This window comes from Macaca fascicularis, chromosome 13 (assembly GCF_037993035.2).
Source record: "Macaca fascicularis isolate 582-1 chromosome 13, T2T-MFA8v1.1".
Lineage (NCBI taxonomy): Eukaryota > Metazoa > Chordata > Mammalia > Primates > Cercopithecidae > Macaca > Macaca fascicularis.
Genome location: NC_088387.1, coordinates 21,894,762 through 21,921,972, shown reverse-complemented (window position 1 = coordinate 21,921,972; position 27,211 = coordinate 21,894,762). Strand labels below are relative to the sequence as shown.

General features: G+C 40.1%; 1 protein-coding gene across 17 annotated transcripts in view; it reads right to left on the bottom strand.

The window, feature by feature from the left end:
* Nucleotides 1-27,211, bottom strand: part of LOC102116898 (immunoglobulin kappa variable 2-30) — a 970,872-nt gene that overhangs the window by 204,740 nt on the left and 738,921 nt on the right. Inside the window, exon 1 of one of the 17 annotated variants that reach the window (XM_074011289.1) lies at nt 12,896-12,978. The exons of the other annotated variants lie outside the window; for them this stretch is intronic. Coding sequence (XP_073867390.1) covers nt 12,896-12,944 — 49 coding nt within the window. The 5' untranslated portion in view covers nt 12,945-12,978. Of the gene's footprint in view, nt 1-12,895; nt 12,979-27,211 lie in introns of those variants that run through there. 17 annotated transcript variants of the gene reach the window in all.

The window sequence follows — 27,211 nt, the reverse complement described above, 5'->3', positions numbered from 1 at the left end:
TATGTTTTGTATTTGATGTAGTATGGCTATGTCCCCATCCAAATCTCCTCTTGAATTCCCATGTGTTGTGGGAGGGACCCAGTGGGAGGTAATTGAATCATGGGGGCAAGTCTTCCCAATGTTATTCTCGTGATAATGAATAAGTCTCTTGAGATCTGATGGTTTTACGAAGAGGAGTTCTTCTGCACAAACTCTCTCTCTTTGCCTTCTGCCATCCACGTAAGATGTGACTTGCTCCTCCTTCCCTTCTGCCATAGCTGTGAGGCCTCCCAAGCCATGTGGAACTGTAAGTCAATTAAACCATTTTTTTTCTTTTTTTTGGAAATTACTCAGTCTTGGATATGTCTTTATCAGCAGCATGAAAATAGACTGATACAGTAAATTAGTACCAGGAGAGTGGGGGCACTATTGAAAAGATACCCAAAAATGTGGAAGTGACTTTGGAACAGGGTAATAGACAGAGGTTGGAAAAGTTTGGAGGGCTCAGAAGAAGACAGGAAAATGTGGGAAAGTTTGAAACTCCCTGAAGACTTGTTAAATGGCTTTGATCAAAATGCTGGTAATGATATGGACGATGAAATCCAGGATGAGGTGGTCTGAAATGGAGATGAGGAACTTGTTGGGAGCTGGAGCAAAGGTTATTCTTGTTACGTTTCAGCAAAGAGATTGGTGGCATTTTGCCCCTGCCCTAGAGATCTGTGGAACTTTGAATTTGAGAGACATGATTTAGGGTATCTGACAGGAGAAATTTTGAAGCAGCAAAGCATTCAAGAGATGATTCAGGTGCTGTCAAAGGCATTCAGTTTTATAAGGGAAGCTGAGCATAAATGTCCAGAAAATTTGCAGCCCGAAATTGTGATGGAAAAGAAAGTCTCATTTTCTGAGAAATTCAAGCCAGCTGCAGAAATTTGCGTAAGTAATAAGCAACCCAATATTAATCCCCAAAACAATGGGGAAAATGTCTCCAGGGCATGTCAGAAGTCTTCCTGGCAGCTCCTCCCATCACAGGCCCAGAGGCCTAGGAGGAAAAAGTAATTTTATGGGCCAGGCCTAGGGCCCTGATACTGTGTGCAACCTAAGGACTTGGTGGCCTGTGTCTCAGCTGTTCCAGCCATGGCTGAAAGGGGCCAATGTAGAACTCAGGCTGTGGCTTCAGAGGGCACAAGCCTCAAGCCTTGGCAGCTTCCACGTAGTGCTGAGGCTGCAAGTGCACAGAAGTTAAGAACTGGAATTTGGGAACCTCTGCCTAGATTTCAGAGGACATACAGAAACACCTGGGTGCCCAGGCAGAAGCTTGTGGCAGGGGCGGGGTGCTCATGGAGAACCTCTGCTAGGGCAGTGCAGAAGGGAAATATGGGGTTGGAGCCCCCACACAGAGTCCCTATTGGGGCACTGCTCAGTGGAGCTGTTAGAAGATAGCCACTGTCCTACAGATCCCAGAATGGTAGATCCACTGACAGCTTAAACTGTCCACCTGGAAAAGCCACAGAAACTCAATGCCAGTCCTTGCAAGCAGCAGGAGGGAGTCTGTACTCTGCCAAGCCACAGGAACAGAGTTACTCAAGACCATGGAAACCCACCTCTTGCATCAGTGTGACTTGGATATGAGACATGGAGTCATAGGAGATCATTTGGAGCTTTAAGATTTAACTGCCCGGCTGGATTTCAGACTTGCTTGGGGTCTGTAGCCCCTTTGTTTTGGTCAATTTCTCCCATTTGGACTGGCTATATTTACCCAATGCCTGTACCCCCATTGTGTCTAGGAAGTAATTAACTTGCTTTTGGTTTTACAGGCTCATAGGTGGAAGGGACTTGCCTCATCTTGGATAAGACTTTGGACTGTGGACTTTTGAGTTAATGTTGCAGTAAGTTGAGACAGTGGGGGACTGCTGGAAAGGCATGATTGGTTTTGAATGTGAGGACATGGTATTTGTGAGGGGTCGGGGCAGAATGATATGGTTTGACTGTGTCCCCACCCAAATCTCATCTTGAATTCCCACAGGTTGTGCGAGGGACTTAGTGGTTGGTAATTGAATCATGGGGTCAGGTCTTCTCCATGCTGTTCTCATGATAATGAATAAGTATCATGAGATCTGATGGTTTTATAAAGAAGAGTTCCCCTGCACAAGTTCTCTCTCTTTGTCTGCCACCATCCACGTAAGATGTGACTTGCTCCTCCTTCTGCCATACTTGTAAGGCCTCCCTAGCCATGTGGAACTGTAAGTTCATGAAACCTCTTTTTTTGTAAATTGACCAGTCTCAGGTATGTCTTTATCAGCAGAGAGAAAATGGACTAATACAGGATTTAGACAGATTTAGAATTTTAATGGCTTCTTGATGGATTTACCCATTTATCATTATGAAATGTCCATTTTTATCTCTTGCATTAAAGTCACAACTTAGTTTCTTTTGCTCAGTTTTGCATGATATGTACTTATCATCCTTTCATTTTCAAAACCTTTCTATATTCTTACCACAGTGTATATTTTATGAGTAACATACATCTTGGATTTTAATCCTGTCTGATAATTTTATGACTTACTTCGAAAAAATTGTCCATTTATGATGCAATTATTTGTAAAGTTAAGGCTAAAGATACCATCTTGTTTTCCCCAGTTTTCTTGATTCATGGTTTCATTTGAATTAGTCAGTTTAATTATAGTTTTTTTCTTACACGAACTTGCTAAATATGCAAGTTTATTATACAGCAGATATCCTCAATTTATTACTGCCTAATACACATATAGTGTATTATAATTTCTCTCTCACATCATTCCTAGGTAAATGACAGAAGCAAAATCAACCTTTGGAAGCTCGTCTATGTCCTGCTGGGTTTACCTGGTATGTGTGATATGGCCTAAGGTAACCTTTGAGTCACCACACAGACCTAGAGCTCTGTGTGATGCAGCACTTCCTCAGGAGCTTGCAGTGGCATCAGGGCCCACCCTTGAACGCCAGGCAGGGATCTCTCAACTCTGTGATTCTTCCCAGGAAATACATGAGAAATTCCATCTGGGTTCATATCTCAAACACAACCCACCAGTCTCTCATATACTGCCCTCTGCTCCAAGTCTTCAGATGGTTGTTTTGCGTGGGGTAAAAAGTTAGCTTATATATTATCTTGTATTGATCCAGATTCTATTTAAGATGGCATACATATGTTTCCTCGTTCTTTCAAAGTTGGCCCTTATTGCTGAAACCCAGCTTTGGAGTACAGAAAACTACATTTTTACTTCAATATGCTGTGATTGAGACTGTGCAAAGACTTTTGGCGCTAGGTCTTTATTTTTACATACATTTCTTGCAACATGTCTAGTAATTTAAAAATCTAGACTGTAAAGAGTTATATTTGGGTACTCCCTGAAAAAAATAAGATACAATACTGTGCCTGCTGCTGTCCTGGTCAGGGGTCTGCTTTACGAAAAGTGGAGCGGGGAGGGAAACAGTGTTTTAATATCACCAAACCTTATCAATGTACCTGTACTCTGGTAACTGCTAGATCAAATCAAAATAATGTATTAGTTTTGTGTTTCCAGTAATCAGTCTCAATTAGGTGCCTGTTATGCAGAATGAATTTACTTGATGAATGAATGTAGGGAAGGAAGAGAGGATTAGAATGAGCTCTCATTGAGCTTTCTGCTCTCTCGTGTCTCATTGCTCAGAGGGCACGTGGACCTCCTCCTTTCTGCAGACTCTGTCATGCAAAGGCTGCCGCAGCTGAAAGGAACTTAAAATTTAGTATCTGTGGTATAGCTGAGAAATTTATGGTCATGAGCCCCAGCTGCACCAAGTCCTCTGCGTTCTCCAACATCTTCCTCTTTAGGCATCTAAGACAATCCACAGCGCTTGCTCTCCACAGAAACAACACATCTGGGCAGCTGGGCCACAGCAAGCAGGGAGGTTTGTGCTTAGGACTGTACCATGGTGGGAGGATAATGTGTACTTTGCTGGAACTAATGAACCCCAACATCCTCAGACTCCACCCTGCTAATTTTAAGCGTGGAATCTATCCCTGATCCACTGAAACTGCACTTGTCTGGGAATCCAAGGTCCCAGCTAGAAACCAAATAGATCAGCAGCTGTGGAGATTGGCCTGGCTTCTGTAGGTAACAATTCAAATAGGTGTATCCATTACTGTGAAGGAGGCTGTGATTGAACTTGCAGGAGATGGAGGCCGGCTCTCCAGGGGTGACGGGCAGGGAGAGTGGGGGCTGGGTCATCACAGCATCTCCATTGGATCTTGAAATAATGAGAGAGAAGTGCAAGGTTTTGTACAAACATTGTGAGCCATTTTAATAATTTTCTATCTGTTATTTATGTCTTGCTAAATTATTTTTTGTGTGTGATTTTGATTAATCCTCCCAAAACATACAGGTTTAAAAAGAACCAAGATTTGCAAGGCACAAAGGGGCCCATAGAAGTCACCTATCACATCCCCCTGTTTCTGTGTCACAGCTTTCATTAAAGTACATGTCCTTGCTCCTTCTGGAATCTACCTCACTCTCACAGATCTAGACATCACATGTCCCATCCTGGAGGACAAGATGCATCTAACATGAGGACAGGACACACATGGGAGGCAGTGGGGCACCCTGAGCTCACCCTCCTACCCCATTCTCCTTCCTCATTTCCCTTCTGCCCTTACAAGGGACCCAGAACATCAGCAGCCCCAGGAGCTGAGCAGGGAGCCTCATTGTAAGAAGGTGAACTGAGGAGTCCTGAGCAGTCAAGGCAAGGTTAGAGTTGAGCTTTTATCTCAGGCTCACAAGGGAAGGTTCTCCCTAGGGGGACAGTATGCAAATCCCCTGGTGGGTGCAGTGGGGTGGAAAAAGCCCAAGAGAAGCTGGAGGCCTCTTTCGTGGAGCAAAATGACTTAAGTACGTTTTATGTTTTTAAGGAAATCAGTAGAGTTAAAATCCATGTTGCCTGAGTGGCAGAAGGCACGTATTTAGATATTTCCTGCTGTTTCCTCTACCAGACTTCTAGTTCTTTAGGACTTTCTCAGGGATATTTTACACTTTTCTTCAATAAAGTTGAGTTTTCATAAATATTTGGTGATTCTTATTTCTTTGTTTAGGTTTATTTAAAAGAGACAAGGTTTGTTTTATTTTATTTTATTTTATTTTATCTAAGATAAAACACACAGTGCAAAGGATGTGAATCTTAAGGGTGCAAATGATTCAGATCTTTTAATGTCACGATCCACATCGAAATATGGAAGGTTTCCAGTTCTCTTGCTGCTTTGTTTATGCGGCTTCCCAGTCAAAAACTGCTGCTCAAAACACAATCAATGTAACTGATATTCTGACGTCCATTATAATTGTTTTTTTTTTTTCCTGGACTTAATCTTTATATCAGGTAAAGTAAACATTTTTTTTGTAGCTTCTTTCTTACTTGCTTCATTTCTTGAGGACTTCATTCCTTCTTTTCAATTTGAATTGCTATCTGCTGTCATTCCCTATGATTCTGAAGAATTTTCTCTTGAATCTCTTGCAAGGTATACATGCTATTAATGAATTAACCTTTGTATATAAAGAAATATTTCTACCTTGCCTTTATATTTAAATGATTGTATTGCTGGATATAGAATTTGTGGCTGACTTTTCTCCCCCAGCATTTAAATATGTCATTCCACTGTCTTCTCATCTCCATTGGTAATGATGAAAATTTAGCCAATGGCTTCATTATTGCTTCCTAGTATAGAGTAAGTCAGTATTTTAGTGATGCATTCCAAATTCTCTGTGTCTTTGTCTTTCAACATTGGTACTATAATGTGTATATTTATGAATTGCATTGTGCTTATCCTAAAAGGGTTTCACAGAGTTTCTTTCATTTATAGATTAATGTGTTTCATCACTTTGGAAAATGATTTTCATTGTTTCTCCATTTTTTTTCCTTTTCAGTTTTTATTTTAGAATCAGAGCTTACATGTACAGATATGTTACAAAGTTATTTTGCACGATGCTGAGGTTTGGGATATGACTGAAGCTATTAACTAGGTAGTCAACATTGTACCCATAGGTAGTTTTTCAGGCTCTGCCCTTCCTCCCTCTCTGTCCCCTCTACTAGCACCCAATGTCTATTGTGCTCATCGACCATGGACTGGATAAAGAAACTGTGGTATATGTATACCATGGAATACTATGCAGCCATAAATAAGAACAAAATCATGCCCTTGCAGAAACTTGGATGCAGCTGGAGGCCATTTTCCTAAGTGAACTGATGCAGAAACAAAAAACCAAATACCACATGTTCTCACTTATAAGTGGGAGCTAAACATGGGTATACATGGGCATAAAGATTTTCCTTTGTGTTTCCTAATACAAATTTGTTGGTATTGTTCACATGGACCTATAATGTCTGAGGTTTTATGCATTTTTCCTTACAATTTTTTGCTTCTTTATATGAGATCATTTCTATTGACTCATTTTTCAGTTCATTGATTCTTGTGTCATCTTAAATTGCTGGCGAGTCTGTCTAATACATTTTTCAATTGAATTGTTGTATTTTTTATTTCTAGAATTCCCAGTAGGTCTGTTTTCATACTTTTGTCTCTGTTTGAGAGCCTCTATTTCTTGAGTCATTGACTATACTTATTCCTTTTTAAGTCTTTTATTATAGGTTACATGATTCTTTGAACATATATTTGATAAGGGTGGAACACATAGACACCATGGAGATGGACCATAAGGCAGGGAGCTCAGAATTAGAGTAGTTGAATTTGGAGTCTCTGACTAGATGATGCTCTTGTGAGGTTTAATTATTTTCCATGTTTTATGTTTCTCATATTACAAATGGCTTCCATTTTTAAGATACTAACTATATATGGAAATTCTGCTTATAAATGCCTGGAAATTTCTAACAGAAAAGTTGATGAGAAAATGGTGTTTTAGGCCCCCACGCCAGCCTCTGCCTGGGACCTGACTTTGTCTTTGAGGTAGTGGAATCTGTGATGAGGTTTTGAGTTGGGCAGTGAAATCACGGAAGGGCAGGCTGTGCTCTGGGTGCTGTGGAGGACAGGAGAACACTCCTTCAGTGTCAGTGATGCTGGGAGTTCAAGGGGAGACTCAGCATGGAGCTGCCTGTAAGTCGCACTAGCACTGCTCTCTGGACAGTGATCATCTCACAAGTGCACTCTGATGCCAGTGGATGGCCCAAACCTGGGCTCAGGTTGGAGAAAGACAAAGCTTTAGGGATGACAATGTGGGGTTCATTTGATACTCTGAAGTTTCAGCACAACCATAATAAATCATATGAGAAGAGACAGGAATCACAAGGTTGTGATTTTTCATTTGGTATTAAAATATATCTCCTCTGCTCATTTTTCCCTCCAGAATGTAACTACTGATATGCATTTAACCAAAGTCACTGTTTTTAATTGTCATTTTAGTAACGGACAACCTGTGTGCACAGTTCTTAAGTAACTGAGAAGCCAGACCATCATTCTTATGGGTGAAGCCAGGAAGTGACTGTGGATGTGAACAAATGTGAGCTTCATGTACACATCTCCAAAGCCACAGGCCACACTGATCTGGGGAGAACCTGCAGTCACTTCACTTTCCTATGCCCAGATGAGAGGACACCTTGATCTGTGTTCTTCTGTGAACTCTAAAAACTGGACCATATTCTGAAGGTCTAGTTTGTCCTTCTTTTCTGTGCTAGAGGGACTGTCTCACTCACATGTATTGTACCTTCTGCATAGGACAGTCTGCGATACATACAACTTATTTTCTGCTAAATACCCATAAATCATGTCATTTATGAGTCTTCCATAGGTGTTAACTGTCCTATGGCTATAGGGTCTTCCAAAAGAACGGACCAGAGGTGGAGCTGTGAAACTGTTGCTGGATGAAAAGTGTAAGTGTCAAGATAAGGTAAAGAAGTGGTGATAATAATGATAATATTCCAAATTAGTCTGGGCTCTTGGCTGTGATTACTGGTAAGTGTGAAAGAGTCTAGGTTTGGTTTTTATTAGTTTTATTTCAATTGATAAAGCAGTCAGAGAAAAGTGCACACATCTTGAGTGTGTGACTGAATAAAGTTTATGTGTAATTCATTGTCCAGATGGAATGATAGAATATTTCACATTCCCTTGTGCTTCCCTCATGGACAATCTTTGTCGGTTGTCACCCCTCACAGCCAGCAAAAGTTAACTGTCTTTCTGACATCTACACAATCATTTAGGTTTTCCTGTCTTGAACTTCATATAAATAGCATTAAGTGTATTTTTATCTTTTTAGACTTGGTATTATTCCTTACTACTTTTGAAGCCGTCATTTCTTCCAGTGGATTCGAGGTCCTTTCTGCTGTCATTTCCTGTGATTCTGAAGGATTTTGTCTCAATATCTTATAAGACATAACTGCTATGAATGAATGTATTTTGTTTATCGAATAATTTTTCTGCTTTTTCTTTAGATTCGAAAAATATTTTCACTGGATATAGATTTGCTGGTTGCCTTCTTTTTTTTTTTCCTTTCAGCATTTAAATATGTCATTTCACTGCTTCTAGCCTCTATTGGTTCTGATGAAAACTTATCTAATGGCTGTATGGTTGTTTCTCTGTACATAGTGTCTGATTTCATTCTTGATGCAATGAAGATTTTCTCTTTCTTTCAACATTTTAATATGATGTATTCAGTTATTAATTTCTATTCAGTATCTAAAAGGGTTTTATTAAATTTTTTATCTAAGATTATTTTTTCTTTCTTTTGAAAAGGTTTTGGTCATTATTTCTAAAAATATTTTTTCAGCCACTTTTTCTTTCTCTCCTCCTTTGTGTCTCTCAATATACATTTGTTTGTATCCTTCACTCTGAGTTAAAAATCTCTGAAGTCTTCTACTTCTTTTTCTAAACATTTTCTTTAAACTCGATAATTTCTATTCCTCTATTTTCAAGTTAACTGTTCTGCCATCTCAGTTTGCTATTAGACCTAGCTAATAAATATTTAAATTGGGTTACTGTACTTTTCATTTCTAGAGTTCTCATTTGGCCATTTTTTGTACTTTCCATTTCTTTTCTTGAGGCCCTACTTGCTGAATCTTCTTTTTATTAATATTTTCTTTTTGTCAATGATCATAGTTTTAAAAATAATTATTTGAACATCTACATATTAACTGTTTTGTAGTCTTTGCTAAAGCCAATAGTTAGGGCAAGTTAGATACAGTTTTCATTGACTATTTTCTGCTGTTATTATTGTAGTTGCTTTATTTTTGTTCCTTCAATATAGATCATACATTTCTGTTTTTTTCCATAAATTTTAAACTGAAAACTGTATATTTTTGATAATATATTATAGTACCTCTGTTTAGATTGTGGGTTTTCTTAATTTTATTTTTTTTAGAAACAGGGTCTCACTCTGTCACCCCAAGCTGGAGTGCGGTGGCGTGATCATAGCTCGTTGCAGCCTCAACCTCTTGGGCTCCATGATCCTCCAGCTTCATCCTCCTGAGTAGCCGGGACTATAGGTGCATGCTGCCACTCTCTGCTATTTATTTAAAAAAATTTTTAAAGATAAGGTGTCGCTATTTTGCCCAGCCTGGTCTTGAACTCCTCGCCTCAAGTGATCCTTCGGTATCAGCCTCCCGAAGTACTGGGATTACAAGCTTGAGTCACCACGTAAGGCCTGGAATTTGTTTCATTTTTTTGAGCATTTTAAAATTTTCTTCTTAGTTACTTGTCTGAACTTACTGATAGTACCTGACTTATGGCAGTTGGAGTTATAATTGTTTCACTTTCAGATGATGTGAAAGTGATATGCATTCAAGTAGAAATAGTACTTCCCATATTCATACAACCATTCTATTTTCTCTTTCAGTACAGTATTCAATAAATTACATGAGATATTCAACACTTTATATAAGATAAGGTTTGTGTTAGACAATGTTGGCAAACTGTAAGCTAATGCACGTGTTCTGAGCACATTTAGGATAGGATAGGTTGAGCTATAACATTCAGTGGATTAGACATATTAAATGTAATTTCAATGCATGATATTGAAAAATATGTATCTCACGTGGTGTTTGACCACTGATATCTCTGCTTTAGTTGGAATTTATAGGAACTGCACATGTATCTGCATAGCTCAGTGGTCAGCAATCATTTGAGAAGAAGTTTTGCTCAATTATTGGGAGCTTGTAAATCTGTCTTCTGTCAATCCATATGTGTGTAGTTTAAAAAGCACATGCAAAATGCAGCCAGTTCTTACCTCTCTCGGGTTTTACTTTGCACCGGGCACTCCTGGGTCTCATCACTCATCTCTATAGCTTCTAAGTTACTAGGAATGTGTGCAGAGATTGTTTCAGCATATGGCTCTATCTTATCCAGGAATCTGCTACTTACTGTCAGCAGATGTACTAGTTGCCCCAACCAGGGCATCATCTTGGACTAGCAAAGCTGTGGGCTTTTTCTGTTCATTTCCTGCGGAGTTCTGCATGTTTAGCTGGAAACACTGAAAAATTTTACTTCACTTCTTGGCTTTACTCAAGTCCACTCATTTTGGCAACAAGCTGCTAGTTTTATTTGTTATCCTATATTGGTAAAACTCCAGTTCTGTAATTCATGCTGATTGAGCTGGGGGTAGAAGGGTGCTGTCACAGGCAAAAGGCTACAGACTTTTTCTCTCCTTACTCAAAGTACTAGTACTTTTTTTTTCTATAAAGAATGTACATCTTTAATTATTTTAGCTTCCTCAATTTTCAGAGTGCTGAAATAGTTTTGAATTTTTAGCTTTGTTTTTATACGTGTGTTTGTTGTTTAATTTTGCACAGAAGATTTATTAAACTCTTTGGGATGCCATAAACAGAGATGCCTTCTAAAATGCATTTAAATGAACATAATAGCCATGCTGAAAGGGAATAAGGTTATGGACTAACATAAGTAATTTTGGACTTGAGAACTTGAACTCTGCACCCTCCGTTTAAAAAGAAACCAAGGTTCAAACAAATAGAGAATCCTGATCCCTAGTTTTCACATTCATGAAGGAATGCCCTGTCAATTTTTAAGATGCTTTCTTTGTATTCTAGAACTGAGCAAATTAGTGATTACACTCTATATAATGTGAGCTATGATTGTAGACCTAGCATCTTTAATAAAGATGAGAATTAGAAAAAAAAAAGATTCAAAATAGGAGGAAACTTGTGGAATTGTTTAATAAGCACCTTTTTCTTATTTTGTTTTTTACTTACTTGTGTGTGTATGTATTTTAAACTTATTGGGAAATACATTTAGACTTAAAATTTTAAAAATATAGCAAAGATGGTTCCCATATACTCCTCCTCCAGCTTGCTCTAATGTCCGCCTCATAAATAACCACAGTATCACAACCATGAGATGAACATAGATATAATGTTATTAGTTAACTCATGTAAAATCCTATGTGGATTTCACTGATTTTCCCATTAATGCCATTTTTTATGTTACAAGTTATAATTCTGGTTTTCATATTTTATTTGGTTATCCTGGCTTTAATGTCTTAACATCTATGATAGTTTTTCACTTTCGTTTCTCTTTCATGGCCTTCAAACATTTGAAGTTTACTGGCCAGTTATGTTGAATAATGTCCTCCTAATTGGTTTTGCATGATGTTTACTACTGATTCAATTCACACCATTTATTTTCGCAAGAATAATACAGATAGGATGTGTCCTCAGTGCTTCATATCAGATGTTACATAATGTCAACATGTCTTATAGGTGACAAAAAATGAATATGATCAATGAAATCCCTTTTGGAAGGAAGTCTTGGAGAAAAATAATGAAAACAACTGCTTCTATCACTGCTTCTACTTGGTCATTTGCAGACATCATTAGGAAGAGTCTATTTCTTCCTTACCTAATATGTACTTTATTTTTAGAGACTTTAATCCTTTTAGAGTCCACTGCATCATAGAGAAAACTGAAGAAATATTTTAGTTCACTTTTAAATAGCAAACTTTTCCATAATAACCATTTACCACTAAAATGTTGATAGCCTGAAGAAAAAAAAAATAATGGTATTTATTCAGCTATGGTAGTATCTTCACATGAACAGCTTTAAGTTAGTCAACTATTTGGATAAATACATAGAACTTTCTACTACTCAGAATGTTGCAGAATTCAAATGGAGCAGTGTAGCATGCACTGAGCTACTTCTACTGGAAAAGTTAAGAAAGACTGGGGCTATATAAGGATTCATATAGTGAGACATTATTTCTGGAAACCTGAGATTCTGGGGCCTCAGCTGAAGAGAGTCCAAGAATCAGAGTCCAAATTATTCAAAGAGTTGTGTGTGTGTGTGTGTGTGTGTGTGTTAAACCACAAAATGTCCAAATAGAGCAGAGATGCTCAAACTGAGTGGCCACCACACTTGCTCTCTGTGATGGAAGCAGCTGGTATAATCTAGTAAACTCCGATGGTCTTGTTGAAGTTTTTGTTTCATGTTGAATCACTGTGGTTTCCAGTTACTCTCCTGCTGACAGTAATAAACTCCAACATCTTCAGGCTCCAGGCTGCTGATGGTGAGAGTGAACTCTGTTCCAGACCCGCTGCCACTGAACCTGTCTGGGATGCCAGTGGCCCTGCTGGATGCACCATAGATGAGGAGCCTGGGAGCCTGCCCAGGTTTCTGCTGGTACCAGGCTAAGTAGCTGCTGACACTCTGACTGGCCCTGCAGGAGAGGGTGGCTCTTTCTCCTGGAGACAAAGCCAAGGTGGCTGGAGACTGCGTCAACACAATTTCTCCGGTGGTATCTGAGATTGGAAATTAAACAGAAATGTACTCATATAATCTAGATCAAAACCACTGTCTTTGAGTAGAGCCAAAATTGTTGATCTACATTTAATTTTAACTATATTTTTTGCTGAGCAGAGGTGGCTGGAGTTTTCAGTGATGTGCAAAATCACCTCATATTCCCCTCACCTGGGAGCCAGAGTAGCAGGAGGAAGAGAAGCTGTGCTGGGACTTCCATGGTTCCCTCTGGGTCCTAACTGAGCAGTTCCTCCCCAGAGCTCTGACCCAGGCATTGATATGGGCTCTGGAAGGTAGGGCAGCTGGGAGGGACATGCAAAGCAGCTGGGGTGGGATCTGGGCTTCCGGCTGCAGGGACCACCTGCTTCTTCCTCTCTGCACGGAGCATCCTGCACCTCCCTGGTTGTCAGGTCAGAAAAGTCTGTTGGCTCAGTGTGAGTGTAGAACTTCTCACTTGTGATGACAGAATTTCACTCCTGTGTCTTTCTTCTCCTCAATTACCTCAATTCACCGAGATGATGTTTGGCATAACCGCGTTAAGAACAATATAAAAGGCTGTGTTTTCATTTATCTCTTCCTGTCCTCAATATGCCCCATCATCTCCATAAGTGCATTATTGGATCGATGGAAATGAAGAGTCTGTTAGAACATAGTCTTCCGGATACACCTTTCATTTGCTTGTTAGTAATGTTTTCTGCGGGTCCTCAAGCTTTCCATTAACACACACATACGCTCTTTGAAGTAAAAACTTCTGTTTACAGTCCCACGTCCTGGCAGGCCCTGACATAGATGCTCCATGGCTTGCCGATTGCTTGAAATTAACCAAGTAACTTAACTTCCCTGTGTCTCAGTTTCCATGTCTGTGAAACTGTGACAATAGTAGTACCTACCTTACAGTGCTTTAAACAATTTAAAGAAAATAAGATAAAACCTTTACAATAGTATTCAGGACATTATGTATGTGACAATTATTTTTGTTGTTTAGGTTTTCAGCATTATAGTCATCATCATTATCATAAATATACTTAGCATGGAAAACAGTCTCAAATCTAATCCAAGAATTTTTTTTTTTTTTTTTTTTGAGACAGAGTCTTGCTCTGTTGCCCATTCTTGAGAGCAGTGGCATGATCTCTGCTCACTGGGCTCCGCCTCCCGGGTTCATGCCATTCTCCTGCCTCAGCCTCCCAAGTAGCTGGGACTACAGGCACCCGCCACCACGACCGGCTAATTTTTTTGTATTTTTTAGTGGAGACGGGGTTTCACCGTGTTAGCAAGGATGATCTCCATCTCCTAACCTTGTGATCCACCTGCCTCAGCCTCCCAAAGTGCTGGGATTACAGGCGTGAGCCACCGTGCCCGGCCTCCAAGAATGTTTTATCCACAGTCAAATTAAATTCTAAGGCTTTTTCTTCAGTAACTTTACACAACTCTAAAAATCCTAATGATGTGGTCTTAGTCTGTGCTAAAGTACTTAGACCTTCAATCATTCCTGCCCATCCCTGTCTAACGCATTACTTCTCGTTATCCATTATCAAAATGTTACCGTATAAAAGATTGCCATGTCCTGTTGCTGTCCTTCTTTCTTATGTAATCTTTATTCTACCTTGTTATCTTTTGTGTTTTTCTTGCCCCAGGACTGACAATAAGGAGAAGCTACCATCATTACTTGTGTGCTCGCTCCAGTATAATTTTGTCAGGCTTGTTATCTTGGAAATAAGGACTGTGTCTTGCAAAGAAATATATTCTCTGGGGCAATGTGTTATCAAACAAACAAACAAACAAACAAACAAACAAAACCTTTTATCTACTTATGATCCAATAATTAATTTAGACTGACTTCAGATTTTTCTTTAATGACAAAAAGAAGAAGCTGATATAAGAGGAAAATACAATACAATAGAGAACACAAGCTATTATAACTCTTGCTTCATGGATTTTTATATATCTATTAGACATATGCTGGGTATATGTGTGCAATGATAATCTAAAAACTGAATGGTAACCGGCTTAAGGAATGCCTGCATTACACTGAGTCTTGCCCACTTTTCCAATTATGAAAAGAAAGCTACAGCACTATTTATATGAGTATCAAACCTTCTAGCTGCTGTGATAGAGGCAGAGCTGATTGACTGAGATAAAAGCCTTGGAAGCAGTAGATGTTTGTTCTGTGATGTTCTGGTGTTGCTGTGGCTGTTGTTAGGAAATACAGTGGGAATGAAATTTACAAGCTCTGCTCTTCCTCAAACTCACAGCCCCCTCTAGAGATGGACAGATGGTGGTGCAGGAATCTCTGACACCTTAGAAGCCTTTTGCTCTTTCCAGAATGTTTCCTGACACGTATTGTTTTGAGTCACAGATTAGGTGGAACTGGGTGTAGAAGAAGGGACTAGAGCAAGGGAAGAAGTTTTTCTTCCCAGGTAGTGGTTGTTGGCACAGGGAAATGGGATTTTTCATAGATTTATGCCACACTTTTATCATGGTGGGGAGAGAGGCATCAAACCAGTCTCATTCCTGAAAGAATCATTACATTATTTTAGAGGGAAGGAACTAGCAATTTCTTGTCAAATAGATGTTTAAAATTTAAAGCTACTGATTTATTTATTTATTTATTTATTTATTTATTTATTTTGAGATAGAGTCTCGCTGTGTCACCCAGGCTGGAATGCAGTGGCACGATATTGGCTCACTGCAACCTCCATCTCTCTGGTTAACACAATTCTCCTGCCTCAGTCTCCCAAGTAGCTGGGATTACAGGTGCGTGCCAACATACCTGGCTAATTTTCATATTTTTAGTAGAGACGGGGCTTCACCATGTTGCCCCGGCTGCTCTGAAACTCCTGACCTCAGGTGATCTGCCTGCCTCGGCCTCCCAATGTGCTGGAATTGCAGGCTTGAGCCACTGTGCCCGGACCTACTGATGTGTTAATATTATTCATCTTCTTGAATACACCAAGTGGTAAAGTGCAAATCCACAATTTAAACTTGAGATTTCTACTCCTATGTGAACTAGTGAGGAACAAAAAGAATTTCTATTGGTTGGGAGATGATGCTTGACAGTGGTCAGTTTGTGAAGTGGAGGCTTATATCACAGTACTTTTTACAGTGTTACATATGAAAATGGTGAATGGCCTCATAACCAGAAGAATCAGCGTTTCTCATGAGCCATACTACCACAAGAAAGAACTGAATTGAAGCCTGTGACTACTTGATGAAGGGTGTATAAAGAAGAGGGAAGGAAAAAGGACACAAAACACAATATGGTAAATGGAAAGGAGAAAGTCATTACACAGCCTATAAGAGTAAAATAATTAAAGAGAGGATATTATGAGTGGTTTTTGACAACTAACTTGACAAAAGTGGTGCAGGGCAGGTTCTTGGCCTCCCTCAGGAAGGAGCACAGCGTAAGCGGGTGGTGGAAGGAAACGGCTTTACCGAGGTGGTGGTTACAGCTCTGTGACTGCTCTTGTGGAGCGGAGCTCCCCACAGGCAGTGTGCCAGGAGCAGCGGTGCAGGGGCAGTTTTACAGTCGTATTTATCCCCTCTTTTAATGACGTGCTAGTTAAGGAGTGGGTTATTCAGAAGTACCTAGAAGATGGACATTAACTTTCAGGTGTTGCCATGGCAATGGTAAACTGATATGGCCCTGGTGGGCAAGTCTTATGGACAGGTGCTTCCAGTGTCTCTTCCTTGTGTCAGCTAGTCTTCAATCTGGTCCCGGGTTGAGACTCATCCACCTATCTCATTGCCCCTCAGAGATTAGATACTCCTCCTTAATCTTAAGGGGACTGCAGAAGAGCAGAGTCCATTTTCCATAAGTGCTTCCTGCTGACATTATGGTGCAGGCCTTCCCTAGCATTTGAGGAGTAAAAATCTTTGGTACCTGAACTAAGGGACCCAATGGCAGGATGCTTTCATTTATGGGATCAGAAGACAGAATGGTTTGGAAGATTTTGACAGACCGTATCATCTTTACATGAAATTTAGAACTTTAGAAGATATGAACTTTACTAGGAGATTAAACAAGATAATTATAATTGAAGGGAGAGAAAAATTAATGCTCCTACGTCCACCCACAGAACCACGTTATTAATCTATGTGTTTGCAAAACAACAGCCTTAAATTTTCTAGGTTTTATAAATGGAGGTTGTGGTGTCCACCTTTTGTGCCTGCAGGATCTCATAAAAAACAGGTTTAATCCTGGATAGCTGTACCCAACTAGTGACTTCCTGAAGCCTAACAGTAGTTAGAGTAATTAAGAATATCTGATAAGGGCCCCTTCATTCTGGTTATTATTGATTCTTGGGGGAACACTTCGTTGTTGTTTTTTGAGAGAGAGTCTCGCTCTGTTGCCCAGGCTGGAGTGCAGTGACACAATCTTGGCTGGGCTCACTGCAACCTCTGCCTCCTGGTTTCAAGCTATTTTCATGCCTCAGCCTTCTGAGTGGCTGGGATTACAGGCATGTACCTAGATACCCAGGTAATTTTTTGTAATTTTAGTAGAGATGTGGTTTTTCTATGTTGGCAAGGCTGGTTTTGAACTCCTGGCCTCACGTGATCCACCCACCTCAGCCTCCCAAAGTGTTGAGGTTACAGGCGTGAGCCATTGCACCCAGCCAGTTCTTTCTTTTTAAGTTTTTAGTAAGACTAAGTCTTCTGGTTAAACAGAGGAGCTACTATTTTCTTTTGTGTAAAGGGGCACTATTTTATTTTCATAATTTTAAAAGGCCTTTTGAATCTGGCCTACATTTCGAATAGGGTTGAGCAAGGTGTGTCTGACTCCCTGTTTTCCACATGGCCTTAATTAGATTTTATTACGTTTCTTTGGTAGTTCCTTTGGCCAAGGGGTTTGGAATCAAAAAATTTACAGCCAACTACATAGTTTAGGCCAGACAATATGGAGGTTGGGGGCACTCATTAGCCCTTAAGCAGGGAAATCATGAGGTCAGGAGATAGAGGCTATCCTGGCTAACACAGTGAAACCCCATCTCTACTAAAAATAAAAAAAAATTAGCTGGGCGTGGTGGCACATGCCTGTAGTCCCAGCTACTTGGTAGGTAGGCTGAGGCAGGAGAATCGCTTGAACCCAGGAAGTGAAGGTTGCAGTGAACCAAGGTGGCACCACTGCACTGCAGCCTGGGTGACAGAGTGAGACTCCAACTCAAAGAAGAATATATATATATTTTAAAGCTGTATAAAATAAAAAAGAAAGCCCCAAATAAGGTTATATATGTTAAAAAACCAAGTACCTAGAATAATACTATGTTGGGGGAAAACATTGCTTCCACAGACCTCTAAGACAAAACTCTTTAGCATAAGGCTGCAACAACAGTCAGAACTGGAGGTGAAAAAGTCACAGCAGCTGATGAAGAAGCAAAAGGAGACAGCAATGATCCCAGGCCTTTTTAAAGGAAGAACAAGCTGAAAGCAGCAAAACACAACAGTTGAATCTCTAAGACACGAATCTCAGAAGTTTTAAAAGAAACTCGTTATCAAATCAAAGGCAAAATTTTCTGTTTTACTTTTTTTTTTTCCGAGATAGAGTCTCGCTCTGTCACCCAGGCTGGAGTGCGGTGGCACGATCTCGGCTCACCACAACCTCCACCTCCCGGGTTTCAGCCATTCTCCTGCGTCAGCCTCCCGAGTAGCTAGGATTACAGGTACATACCACTGTGCCTGGCTAATTTTTGTATTTTTAGTAGAGATGGGGTTTTACCATGTTGGCCAGGCTGGTCTTGTACTCCTGACCCCAAATGATCCACCCTCCTCGGCCTCCCAAAGTGCTGGGATGCAGGCGTGAGCTACCGCACCCAGCCTCAAAAACAAAATTTTCTATAATTTAGGAAATCAGTAACTTAAGAAAACCCAGTTTCAATGTGCAGACCATTTTCTAGAAAGTGACTGGGCCATCATTGTTCTCATCTCAGATTTCCACTTCCTGCATAGAAGGTGTAGGAAGAGGTAGCAAGATGTTATGAAAGTGGACTGTAAGCATTTGTTAGTGAACAAAATATGACTAAAGCACTATTTTTATATTTTAATTTTTATTTATTGTTATTATTTTTTGAGAGAAGGTGTCACTCTTTTACCCAGGATGGAATACAGTGGTGCGATCTCAGCTCACTGCAACCTTCGCCTCCTGGGTTCAAGCAATTCTCGTGTCTCAGCCTCCCAAGTAGCTGGGATTACATGCATGTACCATCACGTCCAGCTCATTTTTTCGTATTTTTAGTAGCGACAGGTTTGACTGTGTCGGTCAGGTTGGTCTTGAACTCCTGACCTCAAATGATCCGCCCACCTTGGCCTCCTAAAGTGCTGGGATTATAGGTGTGAGCCAGCATGCTCGGGCTTAAAGCAGTATTTTTATTAAATAAAATGTGGAAGAAAAAGTGTAAATAAAGTGACAACAAGAAAACAAAGTGCCGTTATGGATAATGATACCTTTAGGGCAGAAAACAAGAAAAGGCAAACCAAGATTCCCTTAGGGTGAGGCTCCAATCCACAATCCTAGGAGGAATGTCAATGCTGAAAACCCTGGAGCATCCAGGGAGTGGCCAACAATACCAAATGCTGAATCCCAGAGTACCCGAGTATCAGCCTAGGAGGGTCCCCACACCAAATGCCAGGAAGCCCTGGAATATCCAGGGGCTGACCAGTGCAGGAAATCCTGGAGCCTCAGTGGAGTGGTCAACAGTGAGCCCCAAAGGCCTGGTTGTGGCCATAGAACAATGTGACTCTGGCTTCTTAGAGTCAACAGAACAGGAGAATTCTTACAACCAAGTGTGCTGCCTTAAACAATTGCACAAACATAATTAGCAGCGAGCCAAAGCCAAAACTGCAAAGCAAACACATATATTGGGGCAGAAAATAAGATGAAACGGCTGATGGATAAATAAAATGACATTTGAGGAAAAATGACTAAGGGAAGGAGCAACAAGGATGTCGTCAGGTGTGCTATGGGGGACTTCAAATGGACTATCTAGACCAAGGCCTGATTCCCTGGATATCTGATATGGGGCAGGTGGGCAGAGGGGACCCTTACAGGTATGCAGGAACCAAAATGATGCCAAGCATTCTCTAATGTGGGGCCTGCATGAAGATCTCTCCAGGGTCCCCAGCTTGGGTGGGTTGGGGTCCGGCGGGGGAACTGGAGCATGGAGTGGCTGGCCTGCATGAAGCAGTGGCTCTGTGGCCACTTACCCATCCCCAGGGCTCCACTGCCTGTCAGGAAAGATGATGGCTCTTAAAACAGCCTTTGGCCAGTGTTAACAGCTCTGCAATGTTAGCAACTCTAGCTTTCATGGCTGTAGCGCTGATCACCATCTCGCCCTCTCTCACTGATCACTGTCTTGCCACATCTCCGATAGCTGTCTTGCCCATTGCTGATCAACGTGTCCATCTTCTCATAAAGTGCCATCTCGTGCTCTCTCTTGCAGTCCTGCTTCTCTGCTGTTCCACTGACTCGCTGCCACATCAAACACTGCCTCTCACCATGTCCCATTTATCCTCCCTCCTCATTAAACATCCATTTGCATGTCCAGGCCTTGCATCCCCAGGCTGATGTCTCTGTCCTGGGCCAGGGACTGCAGAGTATTGTTCCTCCAGCTTCACCAATAAGCCATGGTTCTCTCAAATCCAACCTTCTCACTGCACAAATTTTGCCAAGAAGGTTTGCTGTGCACTGGTTGCCGACTTACCCAAATATAGTGAGACACAACACCCGTGCACAACCAGTTACATGAAGTGGATTACTACCTATAGAGAGTCAGCCAGAGAAAGCACAAAGCTGCCAGGGCCTGATCGACTCTAGACCACGCATACCCCACAAGGACTGCAGCTGAGGGGCCCTGGAATGCAGCCCACCCTGTGATTTGTGTCTTAGAATCACATGACACACTGGCCTAGAGTGTTGAAGAAATTCCTGTTTCTAGTAGGGACAGAAACGGAACCCAGGCTGTTCTGGTCAATCATGCCCGATCTCAGGATGTTACATTTCCAGAACATTCTACAGTTATTCCAGAAGACTACAAGCAAGAAAGGAAAGAGGATTGGGTTGATTCTAGACAAATGGAAACTGTTCTGCAAATACCAAAGTGAAATCACAACTCAGTAATCTTTTTGTGACTGGCTTATTTCACTTAGTGTAATGTCCTCTAGTTACATCCATGTTGTAGCATGTGTCAGAATTTCCCTTTTAAAAGTTAAATAACATGCTATTGTATGTATATACCACATTTGGGTTACCAGTTCCCTCCTTTGTGAACATTTGAGTTGCTTCTAGCTTTGGACTCTTGTGAATAATTCGGTTCTGAATGTGGGTATACAAATATCTCCTCAAGTTTATGTCTTTAATTACTTAGATATATGTCCAAAAGTGGAATTGCTGAATTACGTATTATTTCCATTATTAATTTTTTGAGGAATCTCCATCTGGTTTCCCAGAGCAGGTGAGCCACTTATATAATCACAGCAGTGTCCACGGGAGTTCCAATTCCCTAAATTCTCACCAAGACTGGTCATTTTCTATTGGAAAAAAAAAAGTCCTGATAGGTGTGAGGTGGGTTTTGTTTTTATTTTTCTGAGGATTAATAATGTTAAGTATCTTTTCCTATGCTAGTTATCTAATTATCTCTAAAGAATATTCCTTAGAGAAGTGTCGATTCATGTACTTTTTTCATTTTTAATCAGGTATTTTATTTTAATGTTGACATATAGGACTTATTTTTATATAGTAGATTTTATTAACCCTTTATCAGATATATGATTTACAAATATTTTCTTCTATTCCACATGTTGCCTTTTCACTGTGTTATGTCTTTTGATGCCCACTTTACATTTTTATGTAGTCCAATTTATTTTCTTTTTTACTTTTGCCTGTATTAGGGTGTTACAGGTGTCAGTATATAAATGTCTATAAATACTGACATACTACGCTCAGAAGTTCACACTGCACCATCTCTCTGATGGTGGAACTAAGAGTTTTACACTCTCCCATTTTGTACCAGGGGACAGTGCAGCTACGTGAGAACCCAGTGACTTTCCCGAGCTTATTTGTCTTGCGTTTTTGGTGACGTGGATTGTTGTTCACATTGGCTTCCTCTGGCAGGTCCACCTGGAAAGCATTATATTTAGCCAGAAAAAAAAGGAGGCTGTGAATGATGTCACTGTAAACGGTGTATATTCCCTGTTGCTAATGTCAAATCCATGAAGCATAAAAGGATTTACTAGAGGATATTAAATTCCTTGCAAATTGTTGAAAAGCCTTAAGGAACAGTCTCCAGGCAAAGCCTCTACAGCAATTTCAAGAATGGCACTTCTGGTGCAGGCTGGGAGGAGCTCCTGCTGCCTGAAACTCCACATTCAAGGTGTCTCCCTCAGAAAAGAGAGCAGCTCTTCTCACTACTGCCCCCAGAAGGACAGGAGCTGTGCTATCAACTACTAGAGACGTGACCCATTTCTCTGCAGCCCTGCCTGTGTTTATTACATCTTCATTTCAGTCTCATGTAGATTCATCTGTTTTCATGGGTACAGGGGTTATTTCTGTCCAAGTCCACGCTGTGGCTTTCTATTATAAATACACGTGTTTCTACACTTGAATTTCCAGAAATTACTAGTATCAACAGCAAAATGCTACAACCCAACATAAAGATTTCCTTTACAAAGAACATCGTGCTACCCATGTAGCACTGTGCTCCCCAAAATGTGGGGAACCTCCAATCTGTTCAGCCCAACACCATCTAGGAAAAAATGTTCTTCTCTCATGAACCATTATTCTGTCTACTTATTATTTAATTTTTGGCCTAAATTTTAAAGGTGGCTGAATATAGCACTTTGAATTTTTTTTTAAAGAAAGGGTGTATAGAAAAGATTAAATTATTTAAAATACATATATGCATGACGCATTTAGTTATTGTCACTTGCTTCTTTCATATTTATTTTATTCTCTAGTTTCTGGCAATACTTTCTCTATGGTAGAGTCTGGAAAGGCTACGCCTCATGTCCTTGGCTTCCTACGTCCCAGATGTGGTGAAGACTGCCCATCAGCTGTGTTACTCCAGAATGCTTTTGGATTGAGATGAGGGAGGAGAAGTGCCTGATCTCACTCAAATGTGCTCATTTTCCTGGTCTGGGTCACAGCCAGGCAGCCCAGTCCTGTGGCCACAATATCTTCACTTGCCAGGTTTCTATCAAAATGAGGGTATCTTCATTCACTGTGGAAAACACGGGGCAGGGAGAGGATCAAGGAATAGCAAAAGCAGTACTTGGAGTTGCCTGAGCTGCCACTCTGGTTTCCCCAAATGTTTTCTATCCATTAATTCATGATAATAAACACCTTTCTGCCTAACCAGCCATAATCGCTTTTCTTAGATCCAAATGATTCAGTAATAAATCTAAAGGGAAAAAATAAATACGCTTTTCAGCATTTAAGCTGACCAGGAGGCTATCCCTGGTGTTTACCCCTCCATATTCCACTATGTGTTTCATCCTCCTCTTGCCTCACTGAAGATCCAAGTGCAGGGAATGCTTCACATGACTGTGATCCCTAGAACTTCATCCTGATGACTGTTGAAATCTTCTCTGAGTTTTACCAGAGGAAATGGCAATAAATAGAAACATTCCAGAAGGTCCCCTAGGGTTCATATTTTCTGTACTTCCTCTCTAAAATGTGTAACATCAATTCCATTTGTTCTTGCTTTACATGGGCTAGATCTACGGCCCCAGCAAATACCCTAACACCCTGTGTTGACAACTTATTCATTATTGTATTAAGTCTGAATGTTCACATGCTTATCGTATCATTTCTTCCAATTTAATGGTATAATTGTCATGTCAACTATTTGGATTAAGAACCATCAACCAGAAAACCACAGCCCTGACTAAATAGAGTATTTCAAGCTGTTTAGTTGGCATAACAGTGATGAGTCTACAGCTCATTTTCAAGATATAAATATTCTGTTTATGGGAGTAACAGCACCATTCACACAGTTAGTGTTTCAGAGCCTCCACTACATCTGACAGCATAGCAATTGAATAGCACAAGGGTTTGTGTGCCAGCTTTGCTTGAGTAATAATGGGTTTTTCCCTGTCTATAGGGAAAGCTGTACCTGTGCACATGACAAGAGCATGAGCTACCCTTTCTTAACTTTTTTGGAGGTAAATAAGTTGTTTGATCCAAAGCCATATTATGGAAGAATTTCCTGACTCTGATGAAAGCACTTGGAAAATCCTCAAATGATGTTTATGCAGAAATATAACCAAAAAGAAAGGCAAATTCGTATATAGGAAAATAACCAGTGCCCTCTTCGTGTTACGTGAGGTCCACCAGTATCACCTGACCCCAGCTGTTCGTCTGATCCTTGATGTGTGTTACAATGTTACCGGTTCAGGAGGGGTCATTCTTCTTGGCAAGTTAGGTATTCAGAAGAGCCAGTAGCCGTTTAAGTCTCAGTTATTTGAAATTCATATTATTGAGTCCCCATAGGAACCTCCATAACGTTGGTTCATGACACTCCCTGGGAAAGCTGGGAAGTGTGACTGACTGAAGTCCATGGTGTTGAATCATCCTCATTGTTAAAAATCACCTGCTCATTAATGGCATTTTGATTAATATTCACTGGGAAAGCATTTTTCTAAAATTTTGGCTCATATTTGAAATGTCTAGTCATAGCTCTTCCAGAATCACTTTGTCTGCAATCATTTTGTTGCATTTCTTTGAAGACCTGATGATCTGTCAAAACCAACAGCCAATATTATTACATTGCTGTTATGTTGGGGAAAGCTGAATGTTGGGAGAAACTGAGGCAGGGCTTGCATGTCTTACATAATGTAAAACAGTTTTGGAACATGTCCGGGGTCCAGGGTCTAAAACCCCTCGTGGCCTTTGGAACACCAAGCTCTATGCTAAAGGGTAGAAGGCTATCCTGATGTACCATAATCTAAGCCCAGGGCATAAAATCCCTTGTGGCTTGGATAGAATCCAGGGCTCGTGGCTCTGGAATGTATCTATACTTGCTGGCTCCTTTCTCCTTGCTCTCCCAGGATTGATTGTATTTTGAGTTAAAAGAACCTGCTCTCCATTATCTCAACTAGCAGAGGAAATGCTAAACCATCACAGGTGTAAATCATGTGTTTAATGCAATGCGGCCTTTTGACCTCCACATTCTCACTACCTGTTTCTTTGTTGGATTACCAATAAATAGCATGGGCTCCCAGAGCTCGGGGCCTTCGCAGCCTCCATACACTAGTGATGGCCCCTGGTGCCCACCTTTCTCTCTCAAACTGTCTTTTCTCAATCCTTTGACTCTGCCGGACTTTGTCACCCCCAAGACCTGGTGCTGGGTCTGATCACCCCAACACTGTTATCGTTGCAATGTGATCATCAGATGTAACCCTTGCAGTTTACTCATTGTTATCATTTTTACATTTCCAGGGCTTCCTTGACAATGGCACTGATGTGACTCCATCCAGCATCCATTGTTGTGAGAACTCTATTTGGCATATCGTCACTGAACATAATGGAGACTTTCATAGGATATAATGGTTAATATTCAACATTAGTCAAAATTTGCTCTCAGCCTACCCTTGGAGCTCCACTGAGTTGGAAAAATATTTTAGGTAGGGACTAGCATTTGGTAGAATTTTAAAAATAAAGGCTACAAAGAAATTTTCTGTAGCAAGAGTGAGAAGTATATGTGGTCCAGAATGCCATTATTTTATGGAATGTTTCAAAAAATTTTAAATGTATTTAATTTAGAGAAGAATTTTATAAATATGCATATATTGCATATATGATAGAATAAATGTACTTAAATATGAATACTATATATATTTTTATCCAACATTTTATCAAAAACATATGTATACGCTTCTATGTATCTTATATACACATATGCATAGTTTTCCATAAATAAGGTAAATTTTAATTTTTTATTGAAATAGTAGTTTTAATTTTGTCTAATTTTCTTTTAATATCTTCATAATTTGATTACTGAATATTCACATTTATACCACCAATTTAAGAAAAAATACATGTATGTACATATAGGTAGAGGTGTAAATACTGTATCAGTAAGCTTTTATGCATAATGATTGGTAACTGGTTAAATACACAATGCAGTGGCTGATAGTAAACATTTGGTATCATGGTCATGGATGCTCATGTTCACAATCATCTGGCTGATCAAGGAAGGGCTCAGCTGAGTGGTTCCTCTGCAGGGTACTGAGCTTATCTTTAGCCTACAGGTATCAATTATCTGAGGACAAAGCTGAACAGCAGTGACTACATATGACACAAGATTCTTGTGACAGGTCTCAGGAGTGAACAACATCCCAAAACAAACCTCACAGTTGAATTTAAGTCCAATAATTTCTAACATAGCTTCAGATATTGAAAATATATTCCTTTATTTCAGTGAGTACAAATTTTCAATAAAATGTTTACTCCATTTAATTATAGAGGTGTTTTATCATTCCATGGACAAATAATTATGTTTTCATCCTTTACAATCTTAAAAATATTTGCAAATGTAAATTTGCATGAATAAAATAAAGCTGGATATGTTTTCAACATGGGGCTTTAAATATAATTTTTAAAATGGTCTCACTGGGGGAAAAATCATTTTAACTTACGTAAATATCATTTTTTGCCTCTCTTGTATCCTATAGAGTGGCCCAATAAGAGGTCCTCCCATGAGATTTGGAAGTCACAAAAGGATGACTCAATATTCTCCATTGGTACCTAAGACAGACACAGGGACAGAGATGAGGACTGCAGAAACACCTGGAAAGATGCTGTAGGAAGCTGAGAGCGTCAGTACCCCTACCCCTAAACTTCCAGATAGGACTGAGGACCACATGGTTAGATAGCCCATCCTGCAGGGGCAGATGCATTCTGTTTTCTGAGGGAGCACCAGAGAATCCTGCTTCTAGTATCAAATTTCATGACTACTATATCCTTGCCTTTGAAAGGTTGAAGTGTGAAAGTTAATTATAGGAATTGAGTTATTCTTATCATACACAACAAAGTCAAGAAACCAGGAGGGAAAGGCACTCAGGGTGCAAAATATTGTGCCTAGAATGCAATTGAAATAGGCCCTGTTATCCCAGGGAACTAATGTTTATGGTTTTTGAATAAACATAGAAATTGACTCCCCCAGTCTTAAAACTCAAGATAGTTACATTTGTCTTATCTGAGATCTTTTTCAGGAAACCAACCATCAGGCCTCTCAGATACTAGCAAAGGAGCTGAACCTTACATATCACTGAATTAGGACAGTGAGACGCCAGAACCTTCACCCATTATGATTGCCTAACTGACCTCCTGTTTCCTGTTGACCAAATTATCTTCCTTACCCCTCTCTAATTCCTGTTTTCCCACATTTCTTCCCTGCTATATAAACCCCTAATTTTAGTTGGTCAGGGAGATACATTTGTGAATGGTGTCCCATCTCCTCAGCTGCAGCACCTGATTAAAGCCTGTTTCTTGGCAAT